A 14,062-nucleotide genomic window follows, 5' to 3' on the forward strand; every position below is an offset into this window, starting at 1 on the left:
TAATCTCTATTAGGTAAGGCCTTGGTCTAGCTAGAGGACCTGGTGTGCTCTGGTATAGGCTCTGACATCTGTCTTGGGTCACTCCCTAGGTGAAGCTCTGGCCTTGGGCCTAGGCTCAACTGGTAACTTTTTTTTTTTTTTTTTTTTTTTTGTTCTGGGGAGCCCAGAATTAAATTGGCCCCATTTTGTCTAGTTTTCCTAACTAGTTTGAAACACGTGCACATATATACCTGCATAACTTTAGGCCTGTTTATATCCAGCCACACTTACATGGATAAGTTTTGAAGCTCCACAGCACAGTTTCATTTTACATGGATACATTTGTGTGGCTAAAGATTTGACTAGATAAAATTGTCTATGTAGGGAAAAAAATTCCAAACCTCCGTGCTTGGCCAGCTAACTCCAAAATTAACTGGGCAAACCCTCTGAATATTGACCTCAGATTGTACAGCAGGAAAGTTCATAGATGTTCCACAGCTTGAAGGAAGGAGCAGAGATGGCATTACCTAAAAGTCTTTTTCCTGGGTTTTGGCAGGAGATGCCATCTGGTATGAAATTACAATATGTGGGGAATCTAAACACAGATGCACATTAGGGAGCTATAGTTAAAGATTTTATATAGGACAATCCAGCGAAATGAGGGGAAACATAATTTTCACAAGCAGCTTCCAGCTCAGTCAGAATGAGCACTGAGAATCCCAGTGCCAAGACCCTTTATTCATAACTGCTCTAGTATCTCCTCCCCGCTTTGTAGCCTGGTCACTGCACAAACAGTTCTCAGCTGGGGACCATGCATCAGTTTCTTCTGGAACCCTTCAGTCATGGGCCCTGAGTTTGAGCACTGTGCCTTGTCTAAAGCGATTCATGCTTTGGTTTTGACTTTAGAGGAGTGTCTCAGCTCCTTAGGCAACAAAGGGCCTGGTTCACCAAGCTTTCTTCCCCAGACACAGAAGGGGAATAAGTATGACATTTTTCTGTATCTTTGACACTGGTATGTATTTTGTCAAATCTGGACTGTTGTGCTTTTCCACCATGAATGGGAAAACTGATCTCACCTGAACACATTTTCTCAAACAGGCAATTCTGTTTTACTAAGTCGTTTGGGATGTAGGCATTGGTAAATACCTCCCATAGATCTTCCCACTCTCATCTAGAAATCCTTTAATACATAACAGTTTAGAGATTAACCCCCTACCTCTCCTCCATTTAGCCCAGGGTTGCCGACTGGTTCCAGACTTTCAGTACAGGTTCATCCAGTCCTGGTTTTACTCCCTGCACACAAGTACCTTAGTCTTTTACCTATTGCATTCCCTCAGAAAACAAAAATCAGAATAAGTCTCAGCATGCAATGGGGTAAAACAGGACTGGATCAACCTGTCCTGAAAACCTGGAACTGGTTAGCAACTTTAACATAGGCCCCTGTAATATCCAGTTCTTATTCTGAAGTAGATGTTATATCACCACAATCTAAAAGATGGGGGGGGGGGGGGGGGGTGGGGAAGAACTGGACAGTCTTGCCTATAATGGTTCCATAGATGACAAATGTTCCCTTGGGGTCAGATTGTGATGGATGTCTTTCCTTTCTAAACACTTAAACTCCTTGATGTCAGGTATCTCAAAATCTCACTATATGGATAACCTCCTACTTATTATGTCAAAACTTAATTTCACAGCTCTGTTTAGAACCTTCATTTATTTAGAACCCTGCTAAATGTGGATTTCATTATCAAGAGGCATGGGCTAGTAGCACACTTATTTTGTTCCTGGTTGCTTAAGTGAAAAGGTAAAGTACTTTTTAGTGATACTGGATGGCTGACAGGAACTGCATAGAGTTTAAGAACTACTTGCATTTATGCCACTAGTTCAAACCTGATCTAGTATTGACTTTGTCACCACCAACCTATCTTAAAGCTGTTTGGCAAACTAGGTGAAATGAGCTGGTTGCCTTCATTCAGTTTCTAGTGGATAGGCACCACTACAACTTTGATTCTAATAATCCCCGTTGTTGGCATGCTCAGCAGAATAGCCAGGGACTGCACAGGCATGGAGTCTGAATGAACATTTCATCCTTGGAGGTGGTCCCTCCAGAGAGAATGGGACACATTAAAGAAGCTTGTACTGTGGATAAAAATGTCAATTTCCAGTACTGTCCATCCAGCACCAGGACTAAATTCAGTTTCAAAAACTGACGGTCTACTTAACTGGGGAAGAAGAATCCCAGCTGCCTGCATGCTCTGGAGATTAAAATTAGATTCTGGGCCTCAAAGGACATGAGCTGCAGCTCTAGCCCAGCTGCAAACTCTACTCTACTGCAAGTTAAAAAGAGGAACTACTATCATGGGCCAGAGCAGAAGCCACAGTTACCTTGCCAGGAGGAAAATACTAGAGGAAAAACAATCCCAAAAATAAGTAACATTGAGTAAGCAGGGGAGCAGAAAAGTCAACTGGATAATGTATCCAGACGATTGCTTCACTGGATACACATGGCTAAGGGTTTTGTTTTTTTTTCTTTTTATCCATTCTGGGTAACTTTGCCACTGGCTATGTTACTGAATATTGCCTGTCAGTTTAGTTTAATGCAGAGGGCCCAACAATTTTCCCCCATGAGATACAGAATTTGGGGTACCAGGACACCCCCCCCCCCCCCCCAAGCCTGGAGGCAGTAGAGACTTACTGTTCTTTTGGCATCTAGCATTGCTCTGATGGTACTATATGCTAACAGTGATGCCAGAAGTATAAACCTCATCTGCCTTTTTTATAGTTCTTTCCAACATTACAGCATCGGGGAAGCTTAACAAGGTGGTGTAGACTTTCACAGCACTTCCACTGAAGCATCCTGACCTCTCCCAGCATGATTGTAGGGACATTTTTCCAAGACCCTCCCACCATGGAAAAGATCCTCTAGAGCAGGGGTGGGCAATTCCGGGCCTCGAGGGCCGCAAACCGGTCGGGTTTTCAAGATATCCCTAATGAATATGCATGAAAATGATTTTACATATGACTGAGGCAGAGTGCATGCAAATCTCTCGTGCATATTCATTAGGGATATCTTGAAAACCCGACCGGTTTGCGGCCCGGAATTGCCCACCCCTGCTCTAGAGCCTTAACTGTCTCACCTGTGGCTACCAATCAAGGCTGGCCTCTTCCTGCAACCAGCCTTTTTTTGGAAAAGGCAAGGTGTTAACCACATTCTGATCAATCCATGGGTGGGATCTGCCCACCCATCAGGTACTAAGACCACAACAGCACAAAACATTTTGATCATGGGATACAGTCCAGCATCAGGTTGTAGTAAGTCTTTTATGGCTTATTCCAGGGGTCCCCAAACTTTTTACACAGGGGGCCAGTTCACTGTCCCTCAGACCGTTAGAGGGCCGGACTATAAAAAAAAACTGACCAAATCCCTATGCACACTGCACATATCTTATTTTAAAGTAAACAAAATGGGAACAAATACTTGTTCTTTATTTTAAGTATTGTAAATTTAAATCAACAAACTGACCAGTATTTCAATGGGAACTATGGGCCTGCTTTTGGCTAATGAGATGGTCAATGTCCGGTTCCATATTTGTCACTGCTAGCCGTAACAAGTGATGCAAGTGTGCATCAGTTAGTCTAGATCTGGTTGGAGATTTCAGATGTTTCATTCTGGGGAAAAAGTCTGTTCACGGACATAAGTGCTGCCAAAGATGGTTGCCATTTTGAGTGCATGGTTCCTGAGATTAGGATATGTCTCAGAGGGGAGAGATGCATAGAAATTAGGCAAGCTGCTTGACTTGAATGCATCTTTCAGAGTCACAATTCTGCAGTTCAGCCAGTTCCATTTGGTAAATTGTATCCACTTTTCAATGTCAATAGAAAATGGGTTACGGAAAAGCTGTATGTCCTGTTCATGGAGATGAAGCTCTTTAAATCTGAATTGGCACTCCTTTTGCAACTTTGTCTCAAAACTCAGCCAACGGACTTCTGTGTGGTACAGAACATCTTCATAGGCAACATTTAGCTCAGACAGAAATTCCTGAAATTGTGGTTTAGTGCATTAGCGCGAATGAAGTTAAACACAAGATACCACAATTTTCATAACCGTCCCACTTCAGTGATTTACTACATAGCGCTTGTTGGTGGATGAGGCAGTGTATGGCTATTGGATGAAAATGGTTACGTTTGTCCATCTCTTGGTTAATGCAAGCAATTACTCCTTTCTTGGGCCCCACCATGCTAGGAGCACCATCAGTTGTCACACTGGCTAGTTTAGCCCAGTCCAACTCCAAATCCTTCACATTTTGGGGAAACCTTTTCATAGATATCCTCTCCTGTAGTTGTTCCTTACTTTGCAGTGCAGCAAGCTCTTCTGTGACTTCGAAATTGTCATTCGCCCCGAATAAAAATTAGAAGTTGTGCAGAATCACGAACATCATTGCTCTCGTCGAGTGCCAAGGAAAAATAGGAAAGTTTTTTCGCAGTTTTGCAAATGCTGATGCAAATTGTCTCCCATTTCTTCAATCCTTCGTGTAATTGTAGATCCTGAAAGACTAACTGTACTAAATCTGCCTTTTCTGGACACATCTCTTTGGCAACAGAAAGAAGGCACTCTTTAACAAATTCTCCCTCCACGAATGGTCTGCCAGTGCACGCTATTAGCTTGGCAACTTGAAAACTTGCTCGCAGTGATGAAATATTTAGCTGCTTCTGTTTCACAAAAGTATTTTGCTGAGTTGTCAATGTGTTTTTCAGTTTTAATTATCTTTTCTCACATCTCCGACCAAACAATCATATTATCTTTATATTGAGTTTGATAGTGTCGACGCAAATTGTATTCTTTGAACAGACATATATTCTGGTATCAACACAGCTCTTTCCTTGTACTGCATGAAAAAGTAATCATAAGTCCACTGTTCTTTGAATATTCTACATTCAGAGTCCATTTTTCTTTCTTGACATCATTGTTTCCTAGGGATTCAAAATTGCTATTAGTAAAATACCAATAGATATATACAGCCCTACAAAAACAATATACCAACAAGAATTTTGCCCACACAGAGGCATACAGACTGCACTGCCCATCAATGCAGCCTTCCCAGTCCACATTTCAGCCTCACCAGTGGCCATAGTGGTGGAACTCCACTTTTACCTCAGGCTCACACTGGTGCGGTGATGTGGGGCGCCACAGTCGCAGACCAGATGTGCATCATATGTCGCACTTCCGGAGCCATGACGTGTGCATCCTACGTCACCGGAAGTAGTACTGTACATGAGCGACACCGTGCTTTGCAGCGCCGCCACATACAGTACTCCAGGAGCACAGGATGTGGATGCTCCTGTGCTCCTCTCACTGACCACCAATGGAAAGATGTGCCCCTTCGGAAGTGCGGCGGGGGGCCGCATGTGGCCCACAGGCCGTAAGTTTGGGGACCCCTGGCTTATTCTCTTACTGGATTTGTTGCATGCTATTTGTTCTATTTCTGCCTACTATAGTCCTTTCTCCATTTTGTCCTGTCTGGAAAGTGGCTATCTTCTCAAAATGATGCATGCTTCCTATGGTCTGTCTGCCTGTTGGCAACCATAGAAGATGCATCATGGCATCAGCTGATTCTAGAGACTGGCAGGAGAAATGCAGAGCCTTTTGCAAATCACATTTCCGTCAGCAGTGACGGAAAGTCATCACTGCCTGAAAGTTGTGTGGGCAACCAACAGGAAATCAGGTGGTGGTCTCAGCCCTGTTCCCTCCCCCCCCCCCCCCCCCCCCCTGGTCAGGTGTCCAGATCACTAGCCATCAGCACACTGACAGGAAGTGGCACTTGTGTTGGCAGTGAGTAAGCACAATAATCAAATTACCCTCTTACCCTTAGAAGTATCCCTTCAGAGAAGGGTCAGGGGGCCAGTGTGGGCTTGCATTGTCACTCTCCATCTGGTACCTCTGCTGAGGATAAATGAGACTTCTGTTTCCACTGCTGTTAATGTGACACCATTTAGGAGCTCTCCATTCATCAGAAAATATAAACCAAAATACGTCTACTTATCAGCTGGAGGGAGTGCATGGAAAGGGTTAGGATAAGGAAGACTTGCTTGTTGCTTCCTGGGTTCTCTCATTCATATAACTCATAGGTGGTCTGAGACTTTGCCATTTCTTTTTAATGGCAGAAGCCAGAGCTGTAACTGAAGATACAAGGTTTCTGCCAAAACCTAAGTTATTGCTTTGTTTCAACTGTTTAAAATGCTCCTGAAGCATTCAGATTTCCAAACTCATGTTTCAAAATGTTTTTCTTTTTAGGCATTATGCAAACAGTATACAGAAGTAGTGTTCCTTAAAGTTGATGTGGATGAAGTGGGGGTAAGTTTATTAAATGCTACAGTTAACCATGGTGTTTTGTTACCTTTTCTGTCGTATTTGTGGAGGGGCAGAGAGCTTATGATCTGTGGTTATCTGAAGCAAAGGGAGAGAATGGCTTGCCCAAGTGGGATTTGAACCCTGGTTTCATTAATGTTCTGCCCATTGAGAGGGAGGAGGTTCCCACAGCTTAAGTGGCAGGGAGAAAAGTTGAGGTCCTCTCTTGGAAACTTATTTATGGAGGTAATTTTCAAACCATTCTGGACATAATGGGTTTTATAAATTGCCCACCTGAGATGTGCATGTTTATTCCGGGGTGTGGGACTCTTGTTTCTCTCTTCTCCCCTCCCCTCTTATTGGGTGTGTGTGTTTCTTTTGGTAGGATAACTTTGCTTTAAAAAAAAAAGTTGCAGCGATGACAGACACCTGGCCAAGACTTGGGTACCAGAAAAATGGCTGGGGGAGTTAAGAAAAGACTGCCAGAGCAGGCCATGATCATTCTGCATAGTATGGTGGATAGAGATCCTGAGGCCCATCAGAGGAGCTGCTTTGACGAGAAGCGGAGTGTAGCTGGTGGGGACCCCACATAAGCAGAGGAGCCAATAGCCATGCACAAGTGACCCTCTAGCTGTCTCTGCCTGTGTGATCTTGTGCAGAGGTAGTGTGAATTTAGAATAGAAAGTAGCCCATTCTCACTCCCCTCCCCGAAGCCTCATTTTTTTTATAGGTCAACTATATAGTGGAACATACATCCACTTTTATTTTTTGCAAAGCTTAACAAGTAAGAATTAAAACATCAAAGTTGCTGTTATCTTAGAAGTAGGCTTATTTTTAGATCTGGTCCTAAAACAAACCTTGTATTGTGGAAAAACATGAAAGTATGACACAGTATTGCATGAAATGACTGAAGTCCATAATGAAGAGAAGGGGGTGTTACTTCGGAACATGGGGCAATAAGCAATTGGGTACAGATCTTTGATTAGATCCATGATTGGACAAAATTGTATATTAGGAAAAAAATGTGGTGAAAGGAAGCTTGTCAAATAATGCATTTGATTGGTTATATAACCTATTAATGAGAAACAAGAAATAGCCCCATGTAAGCTTTACAAAAACAGAGGCCATTGCCATGAGATTTCTAATTCTTTTCTTTCAATAGAAACAAGATCTACAGTTTCTCTTTTTTTTTTTTTTTTTTTTTTTTTTTTTTTTTTTAGTATTGCTTTTGCTTCTACTTAAGTTGGACAAACGTAGTTGCTTGATAGAGAGATGAGGCATAAATCTAGGGTCCTCTGACAGCTGCTATTAAGCTGCTGGAGTCTCTTTAGACCATAAACCTGCCAGACAAGATCGCTGGGAGAAGGGGCGAGTGTGCAGGGCATGCACATCTCATGCCATCATGGTTTGTTGGGGGGGGGGGTGTAAAAAAAGATGGCCAGGATTAGAGGAAGGGAGAGCCAAGTATTTAACTAAAAAAAAACCCAAACCCAAAACAGAGGGGAAAAATGGTTGAGGGGAGGGAGAGCCAGACATTTTAAACCTGAAATCGGTATAAAAGAAGCCTTTTTTTTCTTTATATGGGATTGGAGGGGGCTCCCCTCTTTCCCAGTTTGGTATTGGTTAGAGATGTGAATTGGAACCAGAATTGGTTTGGGTTCCGATTCACATGTGGGTTTTTTCATCGGACCTGAGCCGACAAACACCCACCCCCCCCCAAACATTTTACAGGTACCTGGTGGTCCAGTGGGGGTCCCGGGAGCGATCTCCCACTCCCGGGCCGTCAGCTGCCACTAATCAAAATGGTGCCCCTGTCACATGGAGGGAGCGCTGGATGGCACGCATACCCTGTAACATGGAGGGAGCGCTGGATGGCACGCATACCCTGTCACATGGAGGGAGCGCTGGATGGCACGCATACCCTGTCACATGGAGGGAGCGCTGGATGGCACGGATACCCTGTCACATGGGAGCGCTGGATGGCACGGATACCCTGTCACATGGGAGCGCTGGATGGCACGGATGCCCCTGTCACATGGAGGGAGCGCTGGATGGCACGGATGCCCCTGTCACATGGAGGGAGCGCTGGATGGCACGGATGCCCCTGTCACATGGAAGGAGCGCTGGATGGCACGCATACCCCTGTCACATGGAGGGAGCGCTGGATGGCACGGATGCCCCTGTCACATGGAGGGAGCGCTGGATGGCACGGATGCCCCTGTCACATGGTAAGGGCAAAGGACAATCGGCGCCATTTTGATTAGTGGCAGCCGACATAGCAGGAGATGGCTCCCAGGACCCCCACTGGACCACCAGGTACCTGTAAAACATTTTGGGGGAAGCAAGTTTTTTTTAAAGGGTCGGGGTGGGTTTAGGGGTTATCTTTGTGCCATTTTTCCCACCCTCCCCACCGGGAGCCCCTGATTTCTGACTATTTTCAATAGTCTGAAGCCCTGACTCACATCCCCAGTATTGGTCTGTATTTGAGGGGTTGGGGGGGGGGGGGGAATCCTTGCTGGTCACTTTAATGGGTGAGCCTTGTACCTGGTCAATTTAAGGTAGCTAGCCAGTTCCTGGTACAACAAAGTTGAGAAACACTGCTGTAAGACATCCTGAATAAGTGGATATGGTGCTGGCCAGAGCAGGAAACTTTCTGCTGTAGATTATGGTGTTTAGGTATGAAACACTTCAACATGAATAGTCATATGGGGAATATTTTTGTGCTATGTCAAAGTAGCACACTGCTTCACCCTACCCTGTGTAATATATCCATACAAATATCTCTATTCTTGACTTAATTGTTTTGCTTTGAGCATCTGATGTAAAGACATATGTTTAGGGGGTATTTCTGTAAGAACCCTCATGCATGTACCAGGAAAGACTTGCATAAGTTACTACAGCTTTCATAAGTGCCTAAGTTCAACTTGAAAACAATCCCACTAACCATCCTGCACACAAATTAAGATGTAATTGGGATAATCTGAAACTTTTTACCAAAAGTTGGCATGCAGATCAAATCCTGACCCTGGGAATGTCTGCCCTCAGTCTTGATAAATGTAGGAGTATTCGGGCTATAGGCAGACAATTTTGCAACAAGCCAGTTCTGGGTGGTAAAGATTATTTACCCATAGAAATACCTCTTGAAAATGGCCCTCATTACTACCATTCCCAATGTAAGATGCTCTGCAGCTGGATCAGCAAGCAAACTTCAGGGATTTATTTACCAGTGACTCTTTGCAAGGGGATCACCAATGGTGTGGAGCTATGACTTAAGAGTGAAGAAAATGAAGGCAGCCAAACCCTTTCACTGTAGCTGCAACTGAGGGAGAGTGGCATAGAGAAACAGCCAGAGGTCTCCACTCCCCTTAGTTCATGAGAAGAGGAAAAAGCAAAACTCCTTTACAATAGCAGCTTTCCAAAACTGTAAGATTGAGACTTCCCATACTCTCATCACCCCATTCCAAGTCGTCTTCTTTATTTTCCCCATCCCTGTACTGATACCTGAGATCATTTTTTTTTCCTCCTCTACTAAAAAGAAAACTTACATACAACAATGTTAGTCATTTTTCCAACACTTCCAGCATTCATTTTACACACTAAAATTAATGTGCTTCATCAAACGTTTCCAGAGGACTTCTGAGCAGGAAGCCATGGGGCTGTGCTTTACACCTTCTGCTCCCTGTTGTCTGACCTTTTATATTGGGGGTGGGAGGGGGGCAGCAAAAATCCTAAATCTGTCAGACTACATCCAGGGGCACTGACACTGGGGCATGGTGGCTTCAGCAACAGAACCTGCAGAGCACTGGATTGCTTTCTCTTACTCACCCTATGTATCTCATTTATAGGATCTAGCAGAAGCCTGGAAAATCTCATCCGTGCCAACATTCATTTTCTTCAAGAAAGGCAAGAAGGTATGAGCATGAAAGATGCTGAAATACTAATACCTACATTTAATTAAAAAAAAAATAGATATAACTCTGCTCTATGCCTGCAATGTGGATTGACTTTCACCTAAAATGTATGACACTTATGTGCATACACTTCCATTATGGGTGGGGGGAGGTGGTGAATGCTTTTTTGGGTTGTGTTAAAGTATACCTGAAACTCCCAAAAGTTCTATGAAGTCAGCAACTCACTTATGGCTTTGCTTCCTGTTTAGCAACGGGCAACAGGCTGCTATGCAGTTACAGGTGTGCACAATCTTCAATGTCAACTTGTTTGTGTTTCTTATGCTTCCAAATAGTCTGTTTTGTGTGCACACTACTGAAAATGTCATATTCAGATCTGCTGGCCAAAATACCATCTCTCTTTAAGCAGAGATACAGTATAGACAATGTATATATCATATCTGCATATATATCTATCTATTTTGATGAAGCAGGGGATTCACACACTGAAGCCTAGAGACAGGAGAATTTGAGACTCCAGAAGGCTGGGGGAACACTTTCAAGGGGAAAAACTAAATAGTAAACCAAAGTTGGCTAAGTGATTGTAAAGCCAGAGGGGACAGGAAGCACTGGGTTGCTGAAAAATGTAGTTTGGAAACTCCTGGCAGAGACCCAATTAGGCTAAATGCTACAGAAAGGTGTACTAATTGGGAGAAACAGCAGGGGCAAATTACAAAGCTACCAGGTTTGTCAGCATCCCTCTAAGAGGATTGCTTTTCAGAAAAGGAGAACCATGTGGGGAGCCAGGAAAGAAAGCTCACCCAGACCCCGAAGAAGCAGACAATGCCCATAGCCTTTGGGTCGGGATTTGAATCTGCAAAAGCTACCTCTTGAGAGGTTGGCTAGAGTCCTGGGGGATTGGGATAGCCCTCGGCTAATGGCCGTGTTCCTGCTGTCTCTGGAAAAGAACTGAATCTTCAAGTGACTCTAACACAGATGTCTGGAATAAGGTTGTTTGACTGCAAGTGTCTAGACTCTTGAAGTGGGTTCTGCAGCATTATGCAGGAACCTGTGATGTACCTTTTTCTTATTTGGGATTCCAGTTCAGTCAGAACCAGCCTCTTAGTCTGACTCTTTAGTACCGTGAGCCTTTAATCACAATCACCTAGACCTTTTCCCCTATTTTATAACTCCCTCCTCACTTAGTCCAGCCAATGCAGCAAGCTAGCAACCAAAGCCACAAATTGCAGCTTCCTCTGGAACAAACTTTGTAGACCCTGAGTAGGGTTGCCAACTGGCTTCAGATTTCCAGGACACAATTGATCCAGTCCTGGTTTTACCCAATTGCAAGCTGGGACTTATTCTGATTTCCTTATTGCATTCCTAAGATAAGCAAGGCTATAAGTACCTGCATGCAGGGGAGTAAAACAGGACTGAATCAACCTGTCCTGAAAATCTGGAGCCAGTTGGCAACCCAGTTTGCACTATAGTGAAACATAGTGACCAATGATGGGATTCACACCCTCCTAGGAGCTGTGAATATGGCCCAGGAACTGAATCCAGATCTTCTGCATGGCCATACTGTGCTTGCCCCTTGATCACCAGTTCGTCTCAACAAAATTTGGAAATTTACCAGTGCTAGTTTTATACTTTCAGCTCTGTGAAAAAGCTGAGAGAGTGGGCTGTGCATGCAGAAATGCATAAAACCAGTATCGCAGAACTCCAATGCAACCTGACAAACTGAGCAGATCCTACAGTAATAAAAGTGGGAGGACCACTGCAATAACATCTGTTAACTATTTCTGAAAGAAGTAGGCTTGCTAGGACCTGGAAGGCAATGACATGTTGCAGTCTCAGGTTATGATTTCTGACCGAAGATCCCAGCTGACAATAGAACCCAAGCCAGACTGCTTTGGACTGGGCCTAAGAAGTGCTAGAGATGGGTAATTCACTTTGGATACAATGCAGATCCTACCTGCCTGTGTCTGAGCTTGAAGGGAAGCCCCTGACCTGCATCCAACCCAAGCTGCTAGTCTGTGCTCACTGCCACATCGGTCACGTTTTTGGTTTGAAATGAATTTCCTTATACTGTGTTGCTGCCTTGCCTTCAGGGTCTCTGTCAAGGCAGCAGTAACCATGGCAGACTAGATTTGGTAAACTCACATCAATCTAAAAGAAGGTATTGAACTAAGCCAAAGATGTTGTGGCACATGAGCTTCCAAGGCCATCGGAAGAGGAGCTATGTGGCCTAGAAAGCTCATGGCCCTCTTAATCTGTAGATTGAGATGTGTTTTTGCAGCCTGCAGAGACTCCATTTTTTCCTCTCATGCATGCTTGCTTTCTTTTAGTAAACATGTGATGTTTTCTTGTTTGGCAGGTAGCTGAACTTAAGGGAGCCAATGAAGCAGCACTGAAGGCCAAGATTGAGGAGCTGAAATGTTGACATGAATGTGGACTCTATAGTGAACATTGTTAATGAGATGCTAGTCACCATGTATAATAGCTTGTAACACTTTTTCTATTTATGAATACTGGTTGCTTGTAACCTACTTCTAAGTAGGGCTGCAGCCTGCATTTTTTTGGCTTCCTATTTTTGGAGCTAGGTATAAAATGGTAAAATAAAATTCTTTAAACAATGTAGCCTCTTATTCCTTTAGTTTCAGGGGGTGGGGCCATAGCTTATTGAATGTGGGGAAAAATCATCCCTGATATTGCATGGGATAAATGCCCATTACAAATACTTGCCTGAAGTTATCTGGCTACATATACTCAGATTATATTTAAAACATAACCAGCTTTTTGTTTTTTAATCCAGCGTTAAGTGGTGCAGTGGAGGAACCCCCCCCCCACCCCCAAAAAAAAAAAAACCAAACAAACCTGTTTGGGCCTGGTGCCTAATTCCCACAAATAACTTTACGGTTGTACAGCTCCACCTGCCCCCATGTCTTAAGTCAGGCTATATCCTCACTCAGCTGTTTCCCCCTGGACCCTGAAAACACCAGCCAGCAGTAAGGTATTCACTTGCCTGCTGCAGTGCAGAAAGCATAAGCCGCCTCACTCCTGCCTGTGTTCCCAGAGGGTGGGGCTTGAGGAATGAGCTTGCAAGGGGGGGGGGGCTGCATTTGCTAGTTTGATTTAAATGTTAAAACAATGGCCCCCACCAATGTTCTTGCCCAATCTAACACTTTGCCATATTTCTCTATAGGGGTGGGGGCCATGGCTTGCTTGGTAGAGCAATTTGATACATGGGGGGGGGGGTAGGGAATTGGGTCTCAGGCCACTTAACTGGATAGGGTTAAAGATATATGGTTACATGGAAAGTTTTCAGATTACCAAGACTTTATAACTAAAGACCTGTTCTGAATCATATCTGGCTAAGTGAGCTAGATAAATGCATTCAAGTGTTGTCCTGAATTTGTTTTTTTAATCCAGCTAGATTTTTAGGTACACAAGTGGCCCAGTATTCAAAAATGTAGCCAGATAGCATGTGAGTTATCCAGCTGCAGGCTTGAATAGTGGCCTTTGAGACTGAGGTTTTATTAGCTTGCTTAAGTGACAGATGAAGAGGGAACCTGATCCAGATTATAATGGGGTTGCCCAAAGAAGAGAATGTGCAAACTTGCTGGTAGAAATTAGTTTGCATCGAAGTGCTATTCTGCAGGAGTTCTCAACATTTTGCCTTAAGGACCCCTCATTTGTTAAAATTATTTATCCCCTTCCCCCACCACTCTAACAGTTATTTTTTCTGTATATAAATTAGCTTAATGTGCATATTTCTGTTAGGTTTGGTAAACCCTTAAACACTTGCAAATCCTTACGATGTCCTGTATCCCTGGCTGAGAACTCCTGT

The 14,062-nt window shown here is 43.8% G+C and overlaps 1 protein-coding gene across 1 annotated transcript in view; it reads left to right on the plus strand.

Moving 5' to 3' along the window:
• LOC115098530 (thioredoxin-2-like) overlaps positions 1–12,850 on the plus strand; it is a 34,209-nt gene extending 21,359 nt beyond the window's left edge. Inside the window, exons 3-5 of the mRNA XM_029615124.1 lie at positions 6,272–6,331; positions 10,171–10,236; positions 12,590–12,850. Of these exons, the coding sequence (XP_029470984.1) occupies positions 6,272–6,331; positions 10,171–10,236; positions 12,590–12,655 (192 nt within the window). The 3' untranslated portion in view covers positions 12,656–12,850. The remainder of the gene's footprint in view (positions 1–6,271; positions 6,332–10,170; positions 10,237–12,589) is intronic.
• Positions 12,851–14,062: the final 1,212 nt, after the last annotated feature.

The sequence above is a fragment of the Rhinatrema bivittatum genome, chromosome 1 (genome assembly GCF_901001135.1).
Source record: "Rhinatrema bivittatum chromosome 1, aRhiBiv1.1, whole genome shotgun sequence".
In the NCBI taxonomy this organism is placed as follows: domain Eukaryota; kingdom Metazoa; phylum Chordata; class Amphibia; order Gymnophiona; family Rhinatrematidae; genus Rhinatrema; species Rhinatrema bivittatum.